General features: G+C 40.5%; 1 protein-coding gene across 1 annotated transcript in view; it reads left to right on the top strand.

Annotated features, from left to right (window-relative positions):
• STX1B (syntaxin 1B) overlaps positions 1-27,445 on the top strand; it is a 59,251-nt gene extending 31,806 nt beyond the window's left edge. Inside the window, exons 2-10 of the mRNA XM_081971540.1 lie at positions 6,318-6,392; positions 13,372-13,471; positions 14,920-14,994; positions 19,419-19,492; positions 21,843-21,951; positions 22,921-22,994; positions 24,231-24,368; positions 26,498-26,608; positions 27,263-27,445. Of these exons, the coding sequence (XP_081827666.1) occupies positions 6,318-6,392; positions 13,372-13,471; positions 14,920-14,994; positions 19,419-19,492; positions 21,843-21,951; positions 22,921-22,994; positions 24,231-24,368; positions 26,498-26,608; positions 27,263-27,343 (837 nt within the window). The 3' untranslated portion in view covers positions 27,344-27,445. The remainder of the gene's footprint in view (positions 1-6,317; positions 6,393-13,371; positions 13,472-14,919; positions 14,995-19,418; positions 19,493-21,842; positions 21,952-22,920; positions 22,995-24,230; positions 24,369-26,497; positions 26,609-27,262) is intronic.
• The last annotated feature ends 264 nt before the right edge of the window (positions 27,446-27,709 follow it).

Raw genomic sequence — 27,709 nt, 5'->3', positions numbered from 1 at the left:
GGAGAATAGAAGACGGGGAATACCGACTAACGGTGGTTGCCTGTAGTCTGTGCTCTCTGCCTGCCATGTGCAGGATTAACGCTAATTGTAATAATCTCTCCAGATTCCAATTCATCCATTGCTGCTGCACCTCTTAAGGAGGGAATCAAGACGCCTTTTTCTCCTCGTTGGCTTTCCCTGGGCTCAAGTCCCATTTCCTACGGCTTCAGCTAGGACCCCGGGGATCCTGGCATTCAGCCATTCCACCTCTTAACAAAACGAGACCATACTTATATAAAGAAAGCATAGGAAGGCTGGCTGGCATCAGATTATCTCTTTCCTCTTAACCCTTTCTTCTCTCCGCTAAGAATTTGGGGTTGCGAGGCCCAGGACACACACACACACACACACACACACACACACACACACACACACGTTCCTGAATCTGAATGCTGACTATAGAACCCTCGAGTTTTTTGGTTGTTTTTTTTTAACTCTAATCATTCAGTTCCTCGCCAGACAGAATGTATTTTTAACTCAATATACCCCACACGTTCTGTCCTCTCTCTGTGACATTTTCTGTTCCAAGTCCATAACTTTGAGGTTTTAATAATTATGTGCCATTTCTATTGATGCTGACTCTTGCGTGACCATATCACGCAATAAGAATCCTCCAGGATAACTTCTGTTGGCAGCTTCATTTCCCCACCGTGAACTAGCTGGAGGGAGTAAAAGTTTTTCATTCTGAATTTCTTCTTTCCCTGCTCTTATTCAGACAGGAAGGAGAGGCACACAAAAAAATGGGCAACCATAAATTATATAATTATCCCCTCCCTCACCCCATCCCACCCCATTTAGTCAGCATTGCTACCAATCCTGTACCCTACTTCTACTAGACTCTTCTTATTGGCTAGAAAACAGCTTAGTCACTCTGGATGGAGAGAACTGGATAGGCCAGATAGCCAGTCACTCTTGGAGGAATAAGGTGGTGTGAGGTTTTGAGTCATGCAAAGAAGAGAAATTGGAAGGAGTCAATCACATTGGAAGGGCAAACTGCAGGAGCATCCACGCATGGAAATAAGGCAGGGTGGACTTTTATTATGCGTGGAGAGTTTGCAAAGGATGTCTCTGGGGCCGAAGAGCGCTAATCAAACCTGCAAGGATGTCTCGGAGGAAAACTCCATTCCGTATTATCAGTTGTACCCACATGCTCGTGTGTGCTTTTGCATTCTTTCAGTAACCTAATTGACTCAGATCTATTCCCATCTATGTTTGAAAGCATTCACATCCAGGGAAGCATTTTCCCCTAGACAATCGTTCCAGATGAGTGGGTCTTAGCCCCCTCTAGACTATCCAAAGGAACGCTTGAGTAGCCTGATGGGAAATACTGCTGAGAAGTGAGATGCAAAGAGGGACTCAAATCTATTTCTATTATCTGCAGTTAGCACCCAAAGCTGGATCCTTAAAGAAAGAGATACAGCTCCCTTCTCTGCATCATCAGCAAATTGCATCTCATCCTCAAGGGGAAGACTTCACGCCTGTCCTTCCTGGCAGAAATGCGTTTTGGTATATAATCAGATTCTGTTTGGTCATTCCGGTAGCTTTTCTTAGCAGCATTCCTTGAATCCTTGAAAACCAGAGAGAGATAGCATTGTGAGCAGAGTGCTCTCAAACTCTTAGACTGCCAGCATTCACTAACTGATTGACAGTAGATAGACTCATAAGTGCCCCTTCTCTCTGGCTGCTTCTGACGGCCGCTGTCGGAGATGGATGGTCTATTTGTCTGACCAGATAGGGTTACTCATATGTTCCATAAGATGACCTTGGCCTGTCTTGTCTCTCAGGCCATGATGCAAACTAGCCAGCAAAGCAACCAATAACTTTCGAGAATAGAAAGATGTCAGGGATCCAGACTTAAAGGTAGCTTAATTACCGGAACCAGCCAAAAGTAACATAAAGAGTTAATGCAAAGAGATTTGGAGAACAGCCAATCGTGAATGAGACAACCAACCATCCGGTTTGGCACAGAAATAATTGGAGGAGCCAATAGGCTTGCAGTAGAATTCTCATATGCAAATGGAGGGGATCAAGAGTTGGGAATGATTGGGATAGGCGGGACTTGCTGGCATTGGAGGCGGCAACCTTTGGCGTTGAAGGTGGCTTTCCTGGGTTTTACAAGACCACTCTGGGAGGCAGAATAAAGCGAATAAAAATAAAATAAGGCTAATAAAGCAAATAGAAAATGAAAGGCATTTGTCATACAGCAATATCTAGCTGCTGCCCACCGCAGTAAATTTCAAAGTTCCTTGTTGGTTATTTCACCCAAAGGACCTGTGACCATTCTAATATTTTTAAAGTGCCAAGCACTGGTGGACAAGGAGAAAATGCTGACTAATGGAAAATGTGGCTATCACCTGATGATTTTTATTTTATTTTGGTCAGCTTCAGCCTATATATTTGCTATATATTTGATTTGGACAGTGAGGAGGTTGGGGAGGAACATGGCCCAGTCCTGGAGTCTGGGGAAGGCTCTGATGAGGGCTCTATGTCAGAGGCAGAGATGGGGCCAAGGCCGTCTGACAGTTATCAGCTGTATCTGGAGTTGAACATCAGTGGGGCAGAAGAACATCTGGAGCCTGTTCCCAATGTGCACATGCACAGAGTTTCCAGATGAAGGGAACTGCCAAATAACAGGGGTTGACGAGAGTAAGGCTACAGGTAGACGATGAATGGCCCCTCCCAGAGGAAATAAAAGAGGAGCGAAAGGGGAGTGGAGTTTGCAGGAGACAGTTACTTCACTTAATTGGTTCCTGACTCTCCGAGACTCCTTTCCAAGTTTTGCAGATATCATCCTGTCAGCTCTCCAAGCCAGAGAAGGTCTGTGACTGTAAATCCTCCCTCAAAAGACTTTGCTGGATGTGAATGAGCAGAACCCACAGTAAATTAATAAAAGGGTTTTTTGTCAGGACAAGGAGTTTGCTTCATGCCCTTGGGACGCCTAGGTCGGAACAATATTCTTGATTGGAAAGTAAATACAGGGAGTCCTCAGCTTAAGACCAACATTGAGCCCAAAATTTCCATGGCTAAGCGAGACATTTGCTAAGTGAGTTTTGTCCCATTTTATTACCTTTCTTCCCATAGTTGTTTAATGAATCACTGCAGTTGTTTAGTAACATGGTTGCTAGGTTAATCCGGATTCCCCCATTGACTTTGCTTGTCAGAAGGTCACAAAAGGGGATCACGTGACCCCAAGACACTGCAACGGTCATACATATGAGTCAGTTGCCAACCGTCTGAATTTTGATCACGTGACCATGAGGTTGCTGCAATGGTTATGTGTGAAAAATGTCATAAGTCACTTTTTTCAGTACCGTTGTAATTTTGAATGGTCACTAAACAAGCTATGGAGGATCAAGGACTACCTGTAGATGCTGAACAATCCTTTTCACCTCCTTTCTTCCTCCAGTATTAAAGGGTGACAGCTGCTCTGCTGGTTGCCACTCTATAAAATCCAGAGGGTTGTGTGAATTTCCATCTCTGGTGGCTATATCTGGAAACAGACCTTTCAAAGTGAATTTCTTCAACCCAGCAGCTTTATGATATTTTAGGATTAAACATTTTAGGATTCCTAGACAGAGTTCTTAATATTGTAATCCCAACAGGTGGGCACAAGGGAAAAAATGGATCTTTAATCACATCATTTTGGCACCATCTTGATCCCCACCTCAACTTACCTGTTATATTGAAATTTATCTAATAAAATTATTATCTAATCACACACCTGTGCAGTAATATTTCTCTCATTTTAAACTCATTAAAATGTCACTCAGTGAACAGCTTTTGGTGATCTTAAGTGAAGGGGAACCTCTGGCTTATGGCCTTCCTTTGCACACCTCTGCTCCCCAAATCTGGCAGTGGATTTGTCATGTCTATGAATTCAGTCCCAGGCTGGAAAAATAGAGGCAGCCAGCAGGATTCTTATGTGGCTTTTCCCCAACCTTTCCTAGAAGAGAAATGAAGCTTTGAAGGTTAGAAGATTAGAACAAGGGAAAGGAAGAAGCATGGACTCTGTTTTTTTACTCACTTAGAGAACGAAGGAAGGATGATTTCTCCCCCTTTTAGGAGCTGAGATACAAATTTTGTGCTCCTTGCAATAGGAAGGTCTCCCATCCCCTCTATGAACAGGTCTGCTAATTCTCCTTCTTAAGGCTTCAGAGAATGCTTAATTTTCTAGAACATAAATTGCCTGGGGTTAGTGGTGTGTGTGTGTATGTGTTTGTAGGTAATGGAGGATTTAATGTCTAAGCTCAAATATCTAAAGTTTTGCACGTGCTCAGTTACCGCCTTTTACTGACGATTGCTGTAGAAGAGCAAGCAGTGTTGGGGATGGTGGAGTTAAGCATGTCATCAGCTTGGAGTTGTTGCATTCCCACAAGTGCTCCAAGTTCAACCCTCCCAGAATTCCATTGACCTTTATCTGGTGCCAATTTAGCTTCAAACTTTTGTTGACCAGATTCTTATGTATAAAAGATAAAAGTAAAGGTTCCCCTCGCACATATGTGCTAGTCGTTCCCAACTATAGGGGGTGGTGCTCATCTCCATTTCAAAGCTGAAGAGCCAGCACTGTCTGAAGATGTCTCCATGGTCATGTGGCCGGTATGACTAAATGGCAAAGGCGCACAGGACCTTCCCAGCAAAGGGGGTCCTTATTTTTCTACTTACATTTTTTACATGTTTTCGATCAGCTGGATTGGCAGAAGCTGGGACAAGTAACAGGAGCTCATTCTGTTACGCGGCACTAGGGATTCGAACTGCTGAACTTCCAAGCTTCTGATCGACAAGCTCAGCATCTTACCACTGAGCTACCACGTCCCTGTTTATGTATAGGCTTGAGTAAATCTTCTATGCTGTAACCTAACCAATGATCATGATTCTTGCACATGGCAGTTACTGAATTTATTCTTGTGATGGCAAATTACTGTGGCTGCTCTGGAAACAGAAGGCAGGGTCAAACTTTATGAGGACCTGGATGGGAGACCACTGGGAGATCCCAAGGATGCAGACTAGACTGGGGAGTTCAGAAGCATTCTCTCAGAAAGTGATAGACATCTTTTTCAGCATCACTTTCTCCAATTTGAGCTCAACATGACGGAGAATTTATTATTATGCTTAATATTATGCTACATGTTGTCTTTAAAAGAAAGGCATAAATAAACTGTGACTAATATGCACCCAAAACATCAAATAATAACAACCTCTTCTCCCTGTTTTTTGAATGTTTTAGTATGAGTGAATTTTGTAAATATGACTAGCTGCCTCCAGAGTTTCTATCTTTCTCATTGCAAAGTTTGTCTGGAAAAATATTTTTATTTGATATATAGTACATTCCCATCTGCCTTTGTAGTTGGATGTGTTTTGATTTCCTGGCTGTTTTCCTAGGTTTCCCTCTGCCAATCATATTAATGCATCCAACTGGAGTCTGGATTGTCTTGGATTCATGCTATTAAAATGTGGCAGATTTCATGTTACAAGCTTTTGTTAAGAAGCATGAAAATGCTTGTTTTCAGAAATTAGGTCTTTCGGTTGGGTGCCTTAGCTATGTGGGGGCAAAAGCTAATTAAAATAATATTTTCAGATCACAAACACTTTAGTGTGATTTCACATGATGTGTGGGCACTATCATTTTCTTGAAAGAATAAAAAAACAACTATGCCCCAAATTTCATGAGATTTATGCAACAGTGGAAAAATCTTAAAAGAACCCACTATCTCACAATATTTCTCATTGCATGGCATCATTACTTTTATTGTTTTAGGTGTTTTGGGAGGGGGTCATTATTTTTGAATATGCAGAGAATCATAAAGTCACCCTGAAGATGTTGGTAAAATTAGAAAAATCAGCAGATTCTGGAAGTGGTGTTTATAGATGCAGTAAACATTTGAAATACATTAAAGAAAAGGGAAAAAGAAAATTGGAAATAATAGCCAGAAATTCTTCACACATAAGGGCACTAAAATTTAATTCCTTTCAGGGAACATGGTGAAAACAACTGAAATCTGCCAATTGCTGTAAACATTGTTAAGCCAGAAAAGACAATATTCTAATTTGATCCAAAGTTTTAAATATTCTTCTTCTGTGTTTCTGTCTAGAAAAAATAGGATTTTACTTGTTACTCCCAAGAAGTGGCATTTCATTTCCTCACATTTACACTACTGCTATATTTATTATTATAAATATTACTATTTTTATTAAACAGGCAAGAGAGCAAGGATCAGTGTTGCTTTTAAGGTAGAGCCCAATTATGACCTAATCTGTATCAATTTTATTTTTTTGGATAGGCCAAAGACAGTGATGATGAGGAAGAAGTGGTACATGTGGATCGAGACCATTTCATGGATGAATTCTTTGAACAGGTAAGATGAAAGATAGCTTTTAAGATTTTTGAAAAAAAAAAAAAAGGAAATCAGATTGTAAGAACTGAGTCAAGATATTCACATTGGGCATTCTTATGTACTTTGTTTATATTTAACAATTTGTCAGAAATGCCTTTTTCTAACAATAATTAATATTTCAGGGAAAAAATCCATTTGTCTGTCAGTCTCTCTCTTTGTGTGTGTGTGTGTGTCTGTCTCTATCTATCTATCTATCTATCTATCTATCTATCTATCTATCTATCTATCTATCTATCTTTTATAATTACTAATTCACTGCTCATTCAGTCTATCAAAGAAAAAAGACAATTCATTTTAGAGTCACAAATGTATTTTAGATTCATATCTTAAGAAAGCAATAGACAAAAGAAAACATTTGATCAGAATGGAATTTTAAGTTTTAGTAGATGAAACTTCCCTGTTTGGATACAGATTATTTTTAAACATAGATGAAGGTAGGCTGTTCTGGAAGCCTCCCAAACGAGGGCTACTAGCTGGCCACTGTTACAGATAGCTTGGTTCCAGGCTACCAAGATTTTAGCTGAATGTTGCAGATCTCCTTTGATCTTCCCAGGCTGATAATTTATTATTTATTTGGTTTGCATCAGAGACTGAAGTGAATAGGAAGGCTGCCTCAGACAAGTCCCACTTGTGGCTTCTGAAATGAAACCCGGGTTTGGTCATATATTATTCAACCTATCTGCATAAAGTCCTCAACTTCTGACCAGTCACTTAATGGCCAGTCAAAGTTACAACACATATCCCCAGAGCTACTTATGATGTGTTTTGAAGTTACAATTGCTGTACCCCATCACATGATCCTATTTGGGGCACTTGGCAACTGGCTCACCTTCAAAGAGATTTTAGCATCTAATGGTCATATAACCATGATTCGTAACGGGGTTTTGTTTTTTTTGACGGTTTCCAGTGTTTGTTTCCAGTTTCTGGCAAAAAAAACGCCCTTTGGGGAAAATCCATTTGCTTAAGGACCATGGCATTTGCTTAACAACCACCCAAAAAAGTTCAAAAATGTTATGTTTCAACTTATGACCATAATGCCGCCATAATTCCAGACTCACAAGGTAAAGAAACTGACCTCATGGGAAGTGGAAGCCACAGCTGTCAAAATCCATAACTTTTGACTCCAGACACCAAATTTGGTATTTGTAGCTTGTGACAGCAAAGAAGTGAAATAAATATTATTCTGTTAACTGGGTGCGGGCAGTGCAATGCATTGCAGAGAACTTGCAGGTCCAAATCCATATTTGGTTCAGTTTCTAGAATCAGGAAGGCTTCATGCTCTGGAGTGTGCATGAAGAGTATGATTCAGAGCATGAAACCTTCCTGATTCTAGAAGCAGAGGACTCTTCTGCTTAGGTTCACAAGTTAATCAGGATGCAGCTGGAAGAGTTCTCCTTTTTTATACCAGGAATAGTTCAGTCTTCAGACTGGAAAGCTAGGAAATACATTTTCCAGCATGTTTGTTGGATGGAAGCAAGCTATCTCTTTAAATCCAGATGAACAAATGCCCAGGTGGCATTTTTTAAAATTAAAAAAATAACTGCTGTACTGATGTAGATTCAATTTTAAAGATGTGGAAATAAATGGGGGAATTATGGGTGAGAGAATCTGAATCCTGCCTGCATTTCTTTCATTTCTCAAGACACCTTTCTCTTATCCCCATTAAGCCAATCTGTCCTCAAATGGCAGGTATTTAATGTGCAAGAGCATTTTTTAATGTTACTGGGCAGTCTCCATAATGTACAGGTGCTGAAGTTGGAGAAATGCAGGGATAGGAATTGTGAAATTGATGTTTGCATGTCTGGTCCTGTTCCCAAAGGACATCAGTGATTATGTTCTGGAGTCTTTCAGTCTGGAGAAATTTTGCTCTTTGAAATTACATCATAGGAGCAGTGGGTTGCTGACCTGGATTTAGGCAAACAGGCCTCTCAGTCTCATACATTGCTCATGTTAGACTAGGGTGTCAAACGCTGATTGGATCCACTAAAGTATGTATCAAGTGCACCATGGAAGGAAGCCCCTGTCGGTGCTGATGTAATGATTCAGTTGAAAGGTATGGGTAAAACAATGCTGCCAGGTCTATGAGCCGAGGCTGAATATTTCAGGACCTCGGACAGGGCTTCCTAGAATCATCTCACAAACATGGTTCAAGTCCCTTTGCATCACACTACCCTCTAGTGATGAGTTAAGTTATTGCTGGTCTCTAACAGCATAAACCAGTGATGGCGAATCTTTTAGACACCGAATGCCCAAACTGCGCACATGCACATGCCCAAACTGAAAGATGTGTCCATGCACAGGGACATTCATGAACATGCGCATGCATGGATATGCATGAACATATGCATGTATGGACATGTGCAAGCATGCACATGCACAGACATGCGCACATGCACAGACATGCATGCATGCACAGCACAGACCCAAAGACCAGCTGGCCAGCAGAAGATGGGGCATCCCAACCCCGGCAGCACGGCAAGAAGTAAGATATTTTTACTCATGAAAGCTCATGAAAGAAACGCCAGGGAGATCTGACCTGGGGAAATGGCACGTGTACCAGCAGAGAGGGCTGTGTGTTCCACCTCTGGCACGCCTGCCATAAGTTCGCCATCACGGGCATAAACCATGTTGAGCTTTTCAATAATTTCAAGGTCCCAAAGGTGCTTTTTCAAAAGGCAATTAGACTGTTTTTCTTTGGAGATGTTTTACTTCTCATCCAATAACCTTCTTCATTTCTGACTAATGGTGGAGGATGGAAGGATTTATATTCCTTGCAGTAAATTCTTCACAATCCCCCACCATTCAGTCACAACTGAGGAAGTTTCTTGGATGAGAAGCGAAATGTCTTCAAGGAGAAACAAAACCCAGATGCCTTTTGAAAAAGCACCTTTGGGACAACCATGACTTGGATGACTGAGAATCTCCATAGACAATAATTTGAAGGGAATCTGTAAACATAATGGACAGGTGCAAACTATTGATAGGTGCAAACCACTCCTTCTCTCTCTCTTTTGCATTTATGCTTTTCTTCCTTACAGATGTGTCTATGAAGATTGTCAATTATCCATGTCATGGTTGTACTTTTTCCAAAAGGCAGCTGGACTTCCTTGGGTTTTTTTCTTTTGAAAACATTCTGCTTCTCATTCAAGAAGCTTCTGAACTGAAGAAGCTTCTTGGATTAGAAGCAAAAGGGAAAAAAACCAAAGTCCATTAGCCTTTGGAAAAAGCACCTTTGAGTTTACAGCTTCTAGTTTTGTTTCTGGGTTTCTGTAAGTATGAAGAGAATTGTATGGCTGAAAGGGCGGACTGTGATAAATAGGAAGGGGGAAATTAATAATGGATATTGATCCATCTCTCAAGAATATTACTTGCAAGGGAATGCAACCTTTACAATAACCCCTTTCCCAGTTCAATAGTCTCCTTTCTTTCCAAATGGAATTGAAAGAGAAATACAGGTAATCCTTGAGTTACAACCACAATTGAGCCCAAAATTTCTGTTGCTAAGCGAGACATTTGTTAAGTGAATTTTGCAACCTTTTACAACCTTTCTTGCCACAGTGGGTGAGTGCATCACTGCAGTTGTTGTTAAGTGAATCTAGCTTCCCCACTGACGTTGCTTGTCAGAGGGTTGTAAAAGGTGAGCACATGACCCCGGGACACTGCAACTGTCATAAATATGAGTCAGTTGTCAATCATCTAAACTTGGATTGCCGGATCCTGGAGATGCCTCAATGGTTGTATGGGTGAAAAATGTCCATAACTCCCTTTTTTCAGTGACGTTGTATAACTTTGAACAGTCACTAAACAAACTGTTGTAAGTCGAGTACTACCTGTGCTTAACAAAACCCAGATATTTTGTTCATATCTTTCCACAGAGATGCTCAGGAACACAACTCTTGGAAAAGTTCTCTTCTTAGTTTGATCTTGATGTGGAAGAAAAGAAAACACTGCTTCCCCCCACCCCACCACCCATTTTACTGGTTTTAAAACCTATCAGGGCTCCTGTTTAAAAAAAAAACCCATTGAACTGGAGCTCACATCCTTTGGGCACCCACAGTGAGCATCCTTCACCAGTAAACTTTTCTCCCAGTATGTATTTATGATCACGCTGAGAATAAGAGCCATGTCCTAGAATCTACTTTTAATGATCCCAATTCTAAATGTATATCTGCCTCCCTCCACTGGATGTCGCCTTTTGATGACATCAGCAGCCAGCTTGCTTCATCCTTCCTGTTTTTGGTTTCCCCAGGGTCCTGCTGCCCACTGTTCTAAGGCAGGTAGCTCACTCAGCATAAGGAGAGCTCCTTAGGTTGTAAAAGGGCCAGAGGTGGCATTCAGCTGGTTCGGACCGGTTCGCCCAACCTGGTAGTGGAAATCACAGGTGGGGCCACCCAGCCACCCCAGCTCTATGCCATCCTATTTAGGAACGTTTTCAAGCCAAAGCGCGTGTGCAGAGTGTATGCATGAGTGCTCACATTTGCAAATCGGTAGGGAAAGTAAGTAAATACCACCCCTGATTCCCAGCATGCACTGGGGGGAACTACACACTCCTTCACTCTCATCTCTTCCACTAAGCCAAGGAAGGCAGTGTGTGTGTGTGTGTTTTTACAAATGATCCGAACAGCCTCCACAACTATAGACAGTCCTCGACTTCACAACCCCAACAGAGCCCAAAATTTCTATCCTTAAGCGAAATGGTTGTGGTGAATTTTGCCCTATTTTATGACCTTTCTTGCCACAGTGGCTAAGGGAATCATTGCAGTTGTTAAATTAATAACACGGTTGTAAAGTGAATCTGGCTTCCCCATGGACTTTGCTTGTCGGAAGGTCGCAATAGGGAATCACATGAGCCCAAGACACTCCTAAATACATGACAGTTGCCAAGTGTCCAAATTTTGATCAAGTAACCATGGGGAGGTTACAATAGTCATAAGTGTGAAAAGTGGTCATAAGTCATTGCTAAAGATCTATGGTGATTCTCGGACATCCAGGTCATGGCAATCCCAAAGGTGCTTTTTAAAGAGGCAACTGGACTTTCTGGTTTTCTTTGAAGACTTCTCTGAGAGAGCTGAAGAAGCTTCCTGGATGAGAAGTGAAATGTCTTCAAAGGAAAGCAAGTCCTGTTGCCTCTTGGAAAAAGCACCTTTGGGATGGTCATAAGTCACTTTCTCCCATGTTGGTGTAACTTCAAACGGTCATCTAATGAACTATTGTAAATCAAGGACTAACTGTGATTTCTTTGTCAGGGCATCAGAATGTCCTCTGTGGACAAAAATGATTTCTGAGCAACTAATTTTAAATGATTGCCTATAAAAGAAATATCTCCCAGTTGTGTTTCCCATGTGACTGCTTTTGAGCAGCAAAACAGCACTTTTCTGCAATTTTGTCCTTTTTTACCTATTGGAGGAGATCATGAAATCTCGTTCTTGGTGGGCTACATCTGAAGGATGCAGGGAGATAACTTACAATAGTATAAGTAGTGCTGCAGAGGAGGGGGGACAATAAATCACCTTGTAAACCGAGGGTGCCCCCCTCCTATGGGCCATGTACTGACACCTGTCCACAGCATGGGCTGGGCAAACAAAGCCCATCCATCTGCAGGCTGCACATGAAACCAGGCCCCTCTGGGCCGTGGAGAAACCTCTCTCTATGGAACCGTTCCTGGCGCGCAAAATGTTGGGGGCTGCTGTTTTAAAGGTACTAGGACAACCGTTTTTCAAATTCCTAGCCAACATGACTAGGCTAGGGTTGAGAAGGTTTCAATAAAGAATGCCAATGAAAGCTGCAGTTGGATGGACTGGGCCTGTCTTAGTCTTTTCATTTCCTGATTCTGCAGTCATCCTCAAAGGTCTCTTCTTGTCTTGGATGACTCTCTGGCTGGATTCACACCCTACTTTATGCCATAATCCTCAAGTTAACATTCAAATAGAATAAGATAGGATAGGATAGGATAGGATAGGATAGGATAGGATAGGAATAGAGCTGGAAGGGACCTTGGCGGTCTTCTAGTCTAGCCCCCTGCTCTGGCAGGAGAACCTACCATTTCAGACAAGTGGCTGCCGAGTCTTTTCTTAAAATTCTCCAGTGATGAAGCGCCCACAATTTCTGAAGGCAAGCTATTCCACTGGTTAATTGTCCTCACTATTAGGAAATTTCTCCTTAATTTTAGGTTGCTTCTCTCCTTGGTTAGTTCCCATCCATTGCTTCTTGTCCTGTCTTCAGATGCTTTAGAGAATAATTTGTGGCAGCCTCTCAAGTATTGGAATACTGCTATCATGTCACCCCTAATTCTTCTTCCCTCTAGACTAGCCAAACCCAAATCTTGCAATGTCACAAGGGCACTGAAAAAAGTGGCTTATGACCGGCCTTCATACATAAGACCTTTATAGCATCCGCATGGTCACGTGATTAAAAGTCAGGTATTTGGCAATCAACATGTACTTGCAAGGCTTTCAGCATCCTGAAGGCAATGGACATTTGTGACCTTCCTAGTTGTCTTCCGAAAAGCAAAGTCTTTGGTGAAAGCAGAATTTGCTTAACAGCCGTGTGATTCACTTAACAACAGTGGCAAAAAAGAGTCTAAAATTGGGCATGACTCACTTAACCACTGCCTTGTTTCCCAATGGAATTTCTTCAGGTCCCACAATGGTGGTCATAAGTCAAGGACTTCCTATAGTCTATTCGGTTTTATCTTATGATATTTTGCAGATGCAGCTATCATGACTCTCATTTGGCTCCTGTGTGAACCCAAGCTAATGTTTATTGAACCAGCCACTGTTGAATAGTATGAACCCTGGCTCTGATTCTTAAAAAACCCAGGGGAACTGATCATTTACAACTCTGGTGGCAACTCTGAAAACCTCCGCCTACCCTAATTCCTGAGGTTTAAAGCAAGCCATATGAACGAGAATTGATGCGTGCTTCTGTGTTTCTCATCCAGGTGGAGGAAATCCGTGGCTGCATTGAAAAGCTCTCAGAGGATGTGGAGCTGGTGAAGAAACAGCACAGTGCCATCTTGGCTGCCCCCAACCCAGATGAGAGTGAGTGAAAGCCTCTTTAGCGGCCCTTGCATATGCATCTTTAGCCACTCATATATACACACTGGAGATGCCCAGTGCTCTCTCACTTGATCCTGTGGGAGGTTGGAGGTAGGGACTGCATATGTAAGGCCATCATTTCAACCATCTCTTCAAATTGCTGGAAATGTGGCCACAAAGACAGTCGGTGGAGTTAGAGAGCTAGAGCAGCTCCTGTTCAAGGAAAGACAGCAATGTTCAGAACATAGGTGGTGGATAAGGTGAGACACGATAGAGAAGTATCACATCATGCAGAATATGAGGGGGGGGGAGCCTTTTCTCCTCTTCTCACAAGGCTAACAATGGTGTCACTCACCGAAGCTTCAGGCTGGACATTTAGAATCTGTAAAAGGGCAGACTTAAGGACTAATAAAGGAGAATAATTCTAGCTTAGGGTTGAAATGAGAGGTCCTTGGTGCTCTCTGAATTTGCTTGTTTTCTTGCAGACATTTCATTACCCTAACTAGGTAACATCAGTGCTAGTCCTGATTATGCTACCTAGTTAGGCTAATGAAACATCTGCAAGAAAACATGCAAACTCAGAGAGCACCAAGGATGTCTGGCTAGCACCCCAGCAGTCACACAATCATGATCCAGATGCTTGACACTCAGCTCATACCTATGATGCTTACAAAGTCCCACAGTCACATGACCAATATTTGTGACTTTCCCTGCCAGCTTCCCACAAGGAATACAATGGGGAAACCAGCAGAAAGATTGCAAGTCACTCTAGTAAATCTTCCCCACCAGGCAGAAGTCATCCCAAGCCTTGCCCTTATACTTTGTTGCACACCCCTGTGCTCTCCCATCACTTGAAAGCAGCGATTTATTTACCTGTCGGTCTCCTTGTGAGTTGCCTAGAACCTGCGCCTTCCTGCCAACTTTCTCATTGACTTGAGTTGTTGGAATGTGGCAGGAAGTTGCTAGGAGGTCCTCACTTACTTACTGCAAACCTTACTTATCAAGCAGTGGAGACTGTCAGGATTGCTGCTACATAGTGATGCAGTCACATTAATTTGGACTTTATGAGTGCATCACTTAGCAGTGGAAATTCTGATCCCAATTACTCTCATTAGCCAAGAACTATCTACGCTTAAACTGTGATTCTCTGCCATCAGGAATAACAATGGTCACCAATGTAGGTGCTTTTAAAAAAAGACTATTTTAGAGGGTACTTGTCTTAATGCCTGCTTAGTACCTCCAGCATCACAGTTAGCATACCTTAAACACCAAGTTTGGGGAGTGTCAAGGAAAGAGGAGATACCTCTCTCTACCATGTTTGTGAGTTGAATGCACCTGAATGACCACTGTGGGATGCAGAATGCTGGATTAGATGTCTTCTTGACCTGACCCAGCATAGTTTTCTTTTGTTTTTAAGCTTCAGCATCCTCTTATTGTTATTCATCTTGCAGAAACTAAGCAGGAATTGGAGGACCTCACAGCTGATATCAAGAAGACGGCCAACAAGGTGCGCTCCAAGTTAAAAGGTAAGAGCTGAAGTTGCAGCTTTATGTCTTGTTTCCTGTTTGTTAACATACAATGTATCTTTATTGGGCTTTCAAGGAAGTGCCTGATTTAAGAGCATCATTTTGATTCTTAAAATCGCCTTTTAAAGTTGGCCACTTTTCCTTTCATCTTTTTGAAAGAATTTTTTATTTTTGAATAAACACAGACAAACAAAACACAAAAAACACCACAAAACCATCTTCCATTACAAATTGTAGAAAGTGTATCAATTGGTTACAAAAAACTTTCGCGCATCCCTTCCACAGTCATCACCTACAATTCATATCAAGTTATATATTTTAAATGAAATATATTTATATATATTACTATCATAATACCTCAACCTTCATTTGACTATAATTGTTTTTATGTTCTTTTATATAAAATATTCCAAAATTTTTAAAAAACAACCACATAATGGCATTCTGTTAACTGTTTCCATTATCATCCGGTAACATTGCATCTTTATGACATGTTCTAAATAAAAAATGATTATATTTAATAACAAAATTTCTAGACCTCCTTTCTTAATCAGTTTACAATTTAAATCCAATTTCCTTTTATCAAACCAGTACATATATATATATATACATTTTTAATTAAATTTGACTTAATTTTTATTATAAGCTTTCGTACATAACAGAATTTCTAAACTTCCTTTCATAGTCACCATTTGCAATTTATATCAAATTTCCTCTTATCAAACCAATACATATATATATATTGTTATCATTATCAATTATTTATCTAACTATATCCATTATCACTTCATTTTTTACATAATGCTCTAAATTTAACTAAATTTGACTATTTTTTTTATTATAAGCTTTCATATATCAACCCGTGTCTTTCTAGTAATAGTGCAGTCTTGTGTCTTTTGCCATTTGTGTTCTGGTTGTTTCCTTAATAAGATTTGTATGGACTTCTCTTTGCAACGTTGCTTGTTGCATATCTTATATAATCTCAAAACCCTCCATTTGCTTCTTTAATCAGCTTATCTTTGGTTATCAATAGTGCTTCTGACAAAATTTCTCTCCTTAGATCCATCAATTCTTTTCTTTTTTCTTCTTCTATACCTTGAAATCTGGGGTAGAGCTCCTGTCCATCTATCTCCCCTTTCCATATTCCACTCTTTCCATTTCCAACCACGCTCAGTTCACTGTTGGTATCAACAATTATCTTGTCTCTTTGTTCATTTTTCCCTTCAGTTTTTAGAACCTCCACTTTTTCCATTTGATGAACATCTTCAATTTTTCCATCAAATTTTACTGTTTTACAATCGATGTTTTCCAATCTCTTCTCAATTTTTTCTGTTACTTCTAATAATTTTTGAATTTCAAACATAATCTTTTGCAATGTTAAGGTTTCTTTTTGATTTTCTGCCATTCTTCCAACTGGTAAACACTGCCATTCTAGCATTCAAAACTTTTTATTAGATTTGACACAAGTTCATTTATAATCTTTCAAAACAAGGCTTTGTTTTCACTTCTCTCCAGCTGCCAATGAAGCTCCCAAAGAGCACCTGTATAAACAACCCATGCTCTTCTCCTTATCACTCTATAAACAAGCTGAAGAACCTTGAAGTGCAAAGTCAAAATGATCAAAGTGAAAAAAGAAAGGGCAATGTTTCCAGGACTCAGGACTCAAGCCTCCAGCCTCCAAGTGGCAGAGTTACTTCCTTTCACTCTACTGTTACAACCCTCTTTGTATTCCTTTTATATCTTCTTTATATTCCAGGCTTAAAAGAAACAAAATTCTTAAGTGAAGCAAAACAGAAAAAAAAAAACATCCAAGCCAGTATTATAAAAATAAAGAAAAAGATTTTAATCCATAGGTAAAAAAAGAAGTAGTAGAAGAAAAACTAATCCGTTCACTTTAAAAAATAGTAAATATTTGCGAAAATTCCATCCATAAAGATTTTTTTTTTAAAAAATAACACACTGTCCAATGTAGCTTAATTTTGCTGCTTATTTTCTTCTGTTTTAAAATTTAATTTAGCTTTAATTTTTTTGGGGGGGGGGGGGCAGTCTCTTTTATAACAATAAGATTTCCTCACCAGATGGACACATTTTCTCTTTCCGCTTTCCTCCGTTCCGGAGTTGTCCCAACTTCAGCAGCTTTTGGCTGCGCTTCTGTCGCCGGCAGGAAGAGATTCTCTTGGATCAATCAGGGACTTTGCGGTGTCCCTGAGATCAGCAAGAGTAATCTTCCCTATCACCGTCTCTTCAGGACGGTTTAGGTCCAAAAAGACCATCCAGTGGCAAAAGTATCAACTGCAATCTCGGAGTTCCGAGATCGCATGTCGTGTCGTTGCAACGTCAGCTCCTGTCTCCACTTTTACTTTTATCTTGAATTATTGCAAAGAAAACTATACTGATCTGTTAGTAAAGTTACAAGGAGTTGTATTCAACCTTCTCATATTCACCCATCTGTGCTTCACAGGGCTTCCCTGAGGCACCTGCATACCTGCCCACTCTTCATAGCATCTGCCCACAGCACCATGTACCAAACTGCATTCCACAGCACCTGCCTGTTCACCTGTAGCAGCCACTTATCCACCTGTGCCCCATAGCACCTGCCTGCAGCATTCACACACCTGCCCAGAGCACCTGTCCATGTTACCTCCATGATCACCTATAATTTTCTGCTAGCCTGCTTGTCTGAGACACCTACCTCTTCCCATGTCATGCTCTCAGGAAGTTCTTGGTTTATTATTTACGCAGTCCTGGGGTTATGACAGCAACTGGCCTGTTGGGATTGCTGTCGCTAAGTGAAGTGAGCATGTGATGTGTTTTACAACCGCTTCACTTAGTGATGGAAATTCCAGTCCCAATTGCCATTGTAACCAAAGTACTACCTGTACACATTTTACTTTCTCTCACACACATAATTGTCCAATTAATTGGTTAATTATGTTTCTATTTTGCTTTTCCTCCAAGAGCTCAGGATAACATATGTCATACTCCCCCCTCTGATTCTTATTCCCCAACAATTGTGGAAGGTTGTTCTGAAAGGTGATGACAGGTCCAGTCAGCTCAAAGCTTATTTTGATTTGAATGTGGATTTTTGTGGCCAGCATCTTTCATCCAGGCCTTTGGCAAGGGAGAATGCTTGGCATCTTTTATCTTTACATTTTATGTTTTAATGATTTGGTTGTAATTTCTTTGATGATTGAGAGCATCATTGAGACAAGTTTAATAACAAAGTTGAAGGCAAATTTAATAGCAAGTTTAATCAATTATTTAATACATTTTAATTAGTTAATCATAATTGCTACAATACACTGACTCTTGAGTTACCAACCTAAGATAGTTTGCAAAGCTTCAGTTATATTATCACAGCAAAAGATGATTGATCCTCAGGTAAAGTAGGAGAGGCTGAGGTGGAGTCAAGAGAGGACATAGCCTAGAATTCTTATGTATCCACACATACTTCAAGTCTAGCCGCCGCCCTTGAATTCCACTGATTCTTATCCAACGCTAATTTAGTGCTGACCATTGACTAGATTCTTGTGTATAAGCTTGAGTAATAAATTTTCTTAACTGGAACTTAACTATGCTTCTGATTCTTTGTGCCTGTCTTGACCTAGAAATTTTCATGACTCTATTCATGAAGGGATCAGATAGGTGGAAATTATCTCAACTGTAGGAGGATGCCCTGGTGTGCACAGTAAGGAAGATGATCTTGACATGCACACTCTATTACCTAAGCAAAGCAGGTTAAAGCCTTTTTACATTTAGAACATCCAGATAACATTCAGAAGTAACTCAGACAAGACAGTCTAATTCAATGAACTATAAAAAGGAGGTGCAATACAGTCAAACTTGCAAGGTTCTGTTATTTTAGTCAATCTCAATAAAAGTAGTTTTAGATATGGAGTTGATTTCATGATGTACTGCTAGGTGGAAAAGACATTGGGAAACAAGGGAAGAAGAGGCTGTCTAGCAAGTGGTCAGATAAGAGTCAATATAGCTTGTAGCTGCAAAATAGGTAGGACAAAAGAAGAAACCTTCCCTAGTTATTCAGGCTGTAAAGGAGACCATGGGAGTACATTCAGACTTGCTAATTGATGTCAGCCTTACCGGGTAGACCAGATAGAAAACAAAAAGATAAACTAATTTTACTGTATTGTAAAAATTCCTTAACAAAATCTGTCCATTTTTCATATACAATCTATGTTGTTTGACTATTCTCTTGGTAGCATCTCTTCCCACTGTTTCACAAGGTTTTCCCCACATGCTATTGCAGCCCCTGTCTATTAGTGGCACTGACATCTAGCTTGAGAGACTTCATCTGTAACTCACCAGCTTACCATTAAGGGCAACAGTTCAGATTATTGCACTAATTCACTGGTTTTTCATTTCTATACTACAGCTCTGATTCTTCATCTATTTTCTTTCTCTAGCGATTGAGCAGGGAATTGAGCAGGAAGAAGTGCAGAACCGATCCTCTGCTGACTTGAGAATCCGGAAAACACAGGTACTCTGTCTTGGATCTCCTCCGATAGCTACTTCTTCCCTTTGTGTTGTTTTCTTTATTTTCCAATATTCTTTTTGCTTTTCTCATAATCTTGCTTGGGCTAGTTTCTTAATTGGAATTTAGCAATTGTGTACGCTCTTATTTTTCTTTTGAAACAACTTCCAAATTGGACAGATTTTTTTTTAAGATTGAAATGAGGTAGTTCTGGTTGCAGAATAGAGGCAATGGAGGTATAGTATAAAGCAGGAATATCCATCCTTGGTAACCTTAAGATCTGTGGACTTCATCTCCCAGAATTCCCTAGCTGGCCATGCTGGCTTGGGAATTTTGGGGTTAAAATCCACAAGGATACCCGTACTATAAAAAGAGTGTCCCTAATCTTTTACAATCCTTAAATCAGGACCAAATGCAGAGCTAGCCTTCTCTGTATGGCTCTTGACATACTGGGTGAAGGCAAGTGTGATCCTCAAGCCAACATAAGTTGGGTATCCTGTTAGAAAGAATAAGGTCTATATTGCAGGTGTGACACTCCTTTGCCATCTCTTTTTCTTATTCAACTAATGACCTCAATTACAGCTGCCATCTAATAAACAGCCAACATTAATTCTTGGAGGTGATGATAGAGGAGAAGAGCAAGATGAGTTGGAAGTTGGAGTTAAACGTGTCATTAGTTTGGAGTCATTGTGTTGCCTGAAGAGACAGGTCCCTGTGAATTCTAATGCCAATTTAATTTTGACCTTTAGTTCACCAGATTCTTGTGTATAGGGAACAGTAGTAAACTCTTCTGCAGATTGAACTCAATACATGCTCCTGATTATTTGTCCCTGACAAATGACTTTTCTCAATCAAGCTTTATATATTTTTCCATCCGATTATTTTACTATTCAAAATTTCCTTGATTTTGAAAAATGCTCCCAGGGCATATTCTTCAAAGGTGCATAGTGCTGTTCCACACTTAAGAGAATGTGTTATCTAAAACAGCAGCTGCCTATGAGAAAGAAAGCAATGTTTTATTTTTTTCAGCAACATACATGCGAATCCCAAGTTACGATGCAGTTTATCAGCTGCATTATTAATAATTAAAAACTGCAGTCATGTTATTAAGATCCTCAGCAACAATAGCTCCTAATCAGCTGTTCTAGCCAATCTCTTTATGTCAGGGAATTTATGCAGCTGGCATCCAAATGAAGTCAGAGACGCTGACAGAAACTTGTAGTTTTATATAAATACATATATTTAACACCTATATTTGCAGTAGACAAGATAGTCAGGTACAGACTAAGATCGTGAGGTAAGTCATGAGGTAAATCACAGAACAGCAAGCAGAGCACACAGAAGAAAAAAGGCGGGGAAAAGGGAAACTCCCCTTTTTCACCCAATAACCAATCATAACATAGATTGTTCCAGCAATTAAATTAAATATCTTAACACTTTAACATTGAAAGTGTAATCCCACACTTGTGGTCTTTCTCCTCTTTTCCCCCATCCCTGACTTTCTGGACGTTTCCCCCCCCCCCCCCCAGTAAAAATCTCTTTCTTCTCCCTTAATCTACTAAATCTATATGTGGGTTTTGTTTTGGTTTATTTGGGTTGTTTTTGTAGTCACTTCCTTTGCTTAGCTAAGACCAATTTCCATGCCCTATCCCCTTCCTTCCCTTACTGATTTACACCTTAATAATACTGTGGGGAATAGAGTTTGATTCAAAAAGATACACAATGGAAACCACAGTTTCCTTCCTTTAGGTTTCAATGGAATCAAATCTTCCTTGAAACAGAGTAGAGGGATTTGTTTTAACCTTCAGCAGGGTTATATCTCTCTATATTTCTATCTCTCTACATTCCATCTATCCATGCATCCATCCACTTTTGCAAGTAGACAAAATAAGGCCTAGGCTGGAAAAAAATAGATAAGTGAAAGGTTTGTCAGTCTGTCTGTTTATGTTTCTTGCTCTGCATGTCTGTCTCTCTAAGTACAGTATATCTATATCTCTACTAATCTCTATCTATATCAGTATAGATCTTTATCTCTCTGTCTGCCTATCTATCTTTATCTCTAATTTATATCTTTATCTCTATCTATCTCTGTCTATCTCTGTCTATCTAGCTATCAACAGCTATCCCTCCAGATATCCATCGATCCATCCATCGATCCATCCATCGATCGATCCATCCATCCATCCATCTATCCTATGATCTATCCATCCATCCATCCATCCATCCATCCATCCATCCATCCATCCATCCATCCATCCATCCATCCATCTATCTATCTATCTATCTATCTATCTATCTATCTATCTATCTATCTATCTATCCTTTGCCTCTGTAACTATCTCATTTTCTTCCCTAGCATTCCACTCTATCTCGCAAGTTTGTGGAGGTGATGACAGAATACAACACAACTCAGTCTAAATATCGAGATCGATGCAAAGATCGCATCCAGAGACAGCTGGAGATAAGTATGTTTACTTTTCTCAATCTTTGGCTAAAAAATAAGGGGGGGGGGGTTTCCTAATGCAGTGCCTTTAAAAAAACCACACATCCCTCATTTTCTTCTTAGATGATAAATATTAAATGCTTCCTCCCAGAAGAGATGGATAATGCAGGTTGGAAGGGGAGTGGGAAATCTTTGTGACATTAGTTGTAAGAAAGATGACAGCAGCACATGAATGTTTCTGCTTCTGACACAAACAAACAACAAACAAACACATAAATAACTGCAGACTGGGATTTACAGAAGAGAATATTAGTAGTTCAAAGTTGAATGGTCCTTGGTCCTATCTAAGCTTGGTTGTTTTTTTGCACACATTTCATTACCCAACTATGTAACATCATCAGTGTGGGTGAGTATAAAGGTGAGTGAGGTCCTCTTTGAGGGAAATGGGCAGTTTAGAAACATGAAATAGAAATACATAAAAATAAACATAATCAGGAATCAAACTCTACACTGACTAGCACTGATGATGTTACCTTTTCAGGTTTGCAATGTTGATGGTCTTTTGAAACCCAGCAGGTTAGATACATCTAGAGCTCAGAAGGAATGCTGCTCCAAAGAAGGTGGACGGCATTTGAAAATGCCTCCTCCCAAGCCCTGCAGTTGGTGGAATCTAAGTGAAGGGATTTAAAGTGAGCCCCTCCTGCAAAATCTTCTGAGTGAGGCAGAACAATTTAGGAGAAGGTGGTACAAATGAGATCTAGTTCCTGTGTCAATTTATACCAGCATAGTTTCCCCATGTAATACTGGTAGGATGAGGATTTTAAGATTTAGAAGCAAGCAGAATGAAAGACAAATTCAGGCGTTTCCTCCTTAACCAGAGAGGGAGGCAAGGCAGTTAGGGAATCAGCCCAGAAACAGGCTGGATCCTATGAGACAGTGCTATATCACACCATGCAGTTGTTCCTCATGGCTGTGTTTTTCCTTCTTGCAGCTGGCAGGACAACAACCAATGAAGAGTTAGAAGACATGCTAGAGAGTGGAAAGTTGGCGATTTTCACTGACGATGTATGTATCCGGGGCCTCAGTTGGCTGGGGTTAGTAGAACAGGTAGAATGCAGCCTGGAGAGCATGTGGAGTTGCTGAGCATTTCAAAGATGGATCTCCCATGGTTGAAAGGTGGCTGCAATAGCAAGCTCTCAAAGAATTTGTAGACACTATGAATAAGGATGTAAGAATAGCTTTACTGGATCAGGTTAAGGCCATCATAGCCCAGTATTTTGTTTCTTCTGTTAGCCAACCACAGGTCCTTACAAGGAGATGGAGACATGTCCTCTCCCATTCTCCTCCTGCAATTTGGAGCCATTTTGTCCTTAATCCAGGGCTAGTGTTAAAACTCCAAGACCAACAGCACTTGACTGACCTTTTTTTCCATGAGCTTACCAGTCTTCTTTGAAAGCCTCCAAAATTTGTGACATTCACCACATCTTGTGGTAATGACTCCCACAGGCAAATTGCATGCTGTGCAAGAAGTGCTTTCTCTTGTCAGTTCTGTCCACTCATTCTCCTTGGATGATCCCTGGTTTTAGTGTTTGAGGGATGGAAATAAACCTTTTCTTTGACTACGTTCTCCAACTGATTTGGTAGTTAGAATCCAATTGCCAGAATCCAAGGAAGCAAGGGAGATCTGGAATGGGGTAGGAGGGGGAAGAGAGTAGGACAGAAATATCCCACCATCTGCCTTCTTCCTCTCCCTCCTCTTCCTCCTCCTCCATACTGGTGTCCATGTCAGTTTTCATTGTTCCAAATTACTAACCAAAGGAATGGCAGATAGAGACGATAGAATGGTAAAGCTAAAGGTTCCCCCGCACATGCGTGCTAGTTGTTTCCGGCTCTAGGGGGCAGTGGTCATCTCCGTTTCAAAACCAAAGAGCCAGCGCTGTCCGAAGACGTCTCCGTGGTCACGTGGCCAGCAAGACTCAACACAAAAGGCACATAGAGCGCTGTTAGCTTCCCACCAAAGTGGTCCCTATTTTTCTACTTGCGTTTTTTACGTGCTTTTGAACTGCTAGGTTGGCAGAAACTGGGACAAGTAACGGGAGCTCACTCCATTATGTGGTGCTAGAGATTAGAACCGCCGAACTCCTGACCTTTCTGCTCGACAAGCTCAGCGTCTTAGCCACTGAGCCACCGTGTCCCTACAGAGCAGATAGTAGGCAGGAGCAAATATTGGATTGATACTCATTTCTAGATTCTGTCCTCTTTTCTAATCATGCCCCACATGGTGTGGGTTTTTTTTTCCAGATCAAAATGGACTCACAGATGACGAAGCAGGCCCTGAACGAGATTGAAACCCGGCATAATGAGATCATCAAACTGGAAACCAGCATTCGAGAGCTCCATGACATGTTTGTGGACATGGCTATGTTGGTCGAGAGTCAGGTATGGAAGGCAAAGATAGAAAGAGCTGGATGGCAATGTCAGATTATCTTTCAAGATCACCAGGACTTCTTAGTTTGTTCAAAGACTGGTGAAAATGGGGGAAGAGAGGGCAGAACAAGAGATAAGACCAAATAATTTCAGAAACACTCCAAGAATTATTTGTTCACCAGATGTCTCCTAATGCCAGGCTATTCCTTTAAAATCCTGCATGATATTGTAGCCAAGTATTTCCTGCATTGCACTGAGATCTGTTTCTAAGGCTAATGCCCCTTCTTGGAAGTCAGGTGTTGGCAAATGTGGATCACTTTTTATCATTAGTGGGACCCACCAGTGACTTTCGTTTACCACTAGGCCAAAAGCCAAAATTATAATCTTTACATTTTTATGGTTTATAGAACCAAGATTCGTTAACTTTACATAATGATAACTTTAAAAATTAGTTTGTGTTAATGAGCTCTTTAAGTACTACATCTTAAAAATCTATTTAATGTTTTTAAAATATGGTTCTTGTTGATTTGGATTCTTTCTTCTCCTTTGCTATTATTTTATTTTGTCTCTTTGTAATCTAATTCATGCTCATATTTTAAATGGTATGTTTTGCTAAGCTGTTGCAGGAGTGTAGGATACATACAGGTAGTCCTCGACTAATAACTGCAATTGAGCCCAAAATTCTTGTTGCTAAGTAAGGGAATTGTTGTGTGGGGTGTACCTCATTTTATGACATTTTTTGCCACAGTTGTCAAGTGAATCACTGCAGTTTTTTTAAAAAAATTGTGCAATCTTGAAGCAAATCTGGTTTCCCTCATTGACTTTGATTGTTTGAAGCTGATGGGAAGATTATAAATGGTGATTATAAGACCCAGGGACGGTGCAAGGGTCATAAATATATGGCAATTGCTAAGCACACTAATTTTGATCATGTGACCACGGGGATGCAACAACAGTTGTAAATGTGAGAAATAGTTGTAAATCACTTTTTTCAGTTCTGTTATAATTCTGAATAGTCGCTAAGTAAGGGGTAAGTCGAGGACTGCCTGTTTTTCAAATCTATACATGAGGGATTGATACACTGACCACCCATTCTTCTCTGGCCACTTTTAAGTGGGGGCAGTTTACAAAAATTCTGATCCTTACGTGTACAAAATTTTATTATCTATATGCAAGGGATGTTATTAGCAGGCTTGGAAAATATTCATTAATTTGTAGAACTCTTAACATTAATTTGTAAATTAATTTGTAGAACATTGATTTGTAAAAAACACACAGTGATCTTAGTGAGGAGTAAGCATTATAGATGAGTACAGAATAAGCTGCCTCTTGTGGGCAGAGTGACGGGGAATAGATTGGAAGATTATGAAGAAATATGCAGAGCAACATTCATTTGCAGATTCCTCACACACGTGATGAGACAAAGAATGAAAATGGAGTCACTGGGGACTGCAGTCATCCCTCCACCTCCGCCCCTGTCAGCCAAAACCGGTGCAGAAAAATTTAAGTCTGGGATTGTGGTTTGGAGTCATAATCATCAATATCTCTTCACTTCCCAGAATTCAACCCTTCCTGGAAGCAATGTTTCTCTTTTCCCCCATGACACTCACACATGCTCTTCCCTCCCCCCCCCCCCCACATTCACACAAACTCTTCTCTCAATTCTCTGTTGAGTGGGGAGGTCAGCAACTAGTCAGTGCTAAGAAGAAAAAGAGAGAGAAAACAGAGAGAAGAGAGAGAGTGGGGGGCGGAGGGGGAGATATTTGAGTCCTATTGGGCTCCATGAATTAAAACATCTATGGAGATTCTCAATCATCCAGATCATGATAGTCCCAAAGGTGGCAGAACTGAAAAAGCTTCTTGGATGAGAAGCGAAACATTTTCAAAGAAAAAAAACAAGAAAGCCCAATTGCCTTTTGGAAAAAGCACCTTTGGAACATCCTTGAACTGCAGTGAACTACAAATTACATTTATTTATTCAGTAAATAAATAAGAATAAATAAAACCTTACAGAAAGGATTGGCCTGGTTTTTAGACTTAGTGTCCTTCGACTATTGCTTGGTGGGTTGTTGAGAATATCGACTCACCCAAACTTGAGCATACAACTGGTCCTCCCTTGACTCCTTTCACCCTTGTTTCAGGGTGAAATGATTGACCGCATCGAGTACAATGTTGAGCACTCTGTGGATTATGTGGAAAGAGCCGTCTCTGACACCAAGAAAGCTGTAAAATACCAGAGCAAGGCTCGAAGGGTGAGTAAGTGTGGGCTGGTTATTGGAAGAAGCAAGGAATTTGGGAATTTTGGTAGACGGAAAGGGGGATGTTTTACTTACTTATGAAGGTGTGATCTGGAGATAAGACCAATGGGAAGGCTAAAGAGTTAAGGAAAGAACAGGAGATCAAAGAAGGACAAGGAAATGGGAAAAAAGAAATAATATGAAAAAAGAGAGGCTAGGGTGGTAATCCAGTGGACCTTGGTATGGAATGCATATAGGGATAAATATTTACTTTTTATATCTTGGGAATCAAGACCATCAGATCACTAAGCAAAGCAAGGTGAGGTGAAGGAGAATGACTTGCTTGCTTACTGAGCCATTTTTTAATCACAGATTGTAGTTGATAAAATACAAGGCAGGAATCTGCTCAAATTAAAGTGTTTTCTTCCTATGGTTCACCAGATTACTTTTATGTGCCAACCTCTAGGTTTCAAATGGTGAGTTTGTCATAGTAGCATGATGGAACACCTTTTGGTGGTCAATCTTCATAGATTTTATCCCAAGCATTACTAATACTTCTTTGTCTTTTCCCCCCCTTTTCTCTCTCTCTCTCTGTCTCTGTCTCTTTCTCTCTCTTCTCTTCTCTTCTCATTCTCTGTCTTGCTCCGTGGATTTTCTTGGGTAATGTAGAAGAAAATAATGATTATAATTTGTTGTGTGGTTCTTGGTATAGTACTGGCCTCCTCCATCGGGGGCACTCTTGGGTTGTAAATTAAAGCAAAAAAAAAATTAATAATAATATAATAATAATTTAAAAATTGTACATGCAGTGGATATAACAGCACATGTTCCAGCTACCTATAGATAAAAACAACTTTATTGGGTCAGCAAATCTAAGTTTGTTGTTCGGCATCCATCTCTTCATCCATTTTTACTCATTTGCTGGGCACCAGGGTACCACCCAGAATATTCAGGTATTCTGGGCCTCATCCAGGGGCCTTGTTGTCACGCTGTCCTTCCCACGGCACCATAGTCCAAACTGTGTGAATCCTGCCTGCCCCACAGACTTTTCTTTTCATCTCAGCAGTTAACCCCGTGGGAAGGAATGGCTTATGGTCTTCTTTTCCTACGTGGCAT

The sequence above is a fragment of the Natrix helvetica genome (genome assembly GCF_964273705.1).
Source record: "Natrix helvetica genome assembly, chromosome: Z".
Taxonomy (NCBI): Eukaryota; Metazoa; Chordata; class Lepidosauria; order Squamata; family Natricidae; genus Natrix; species Natrix helvetica.
Note: the sequence above shows the minus strand (reverse complement) of the source record. Positions and strands in the feature narration are given on the sequence as shown.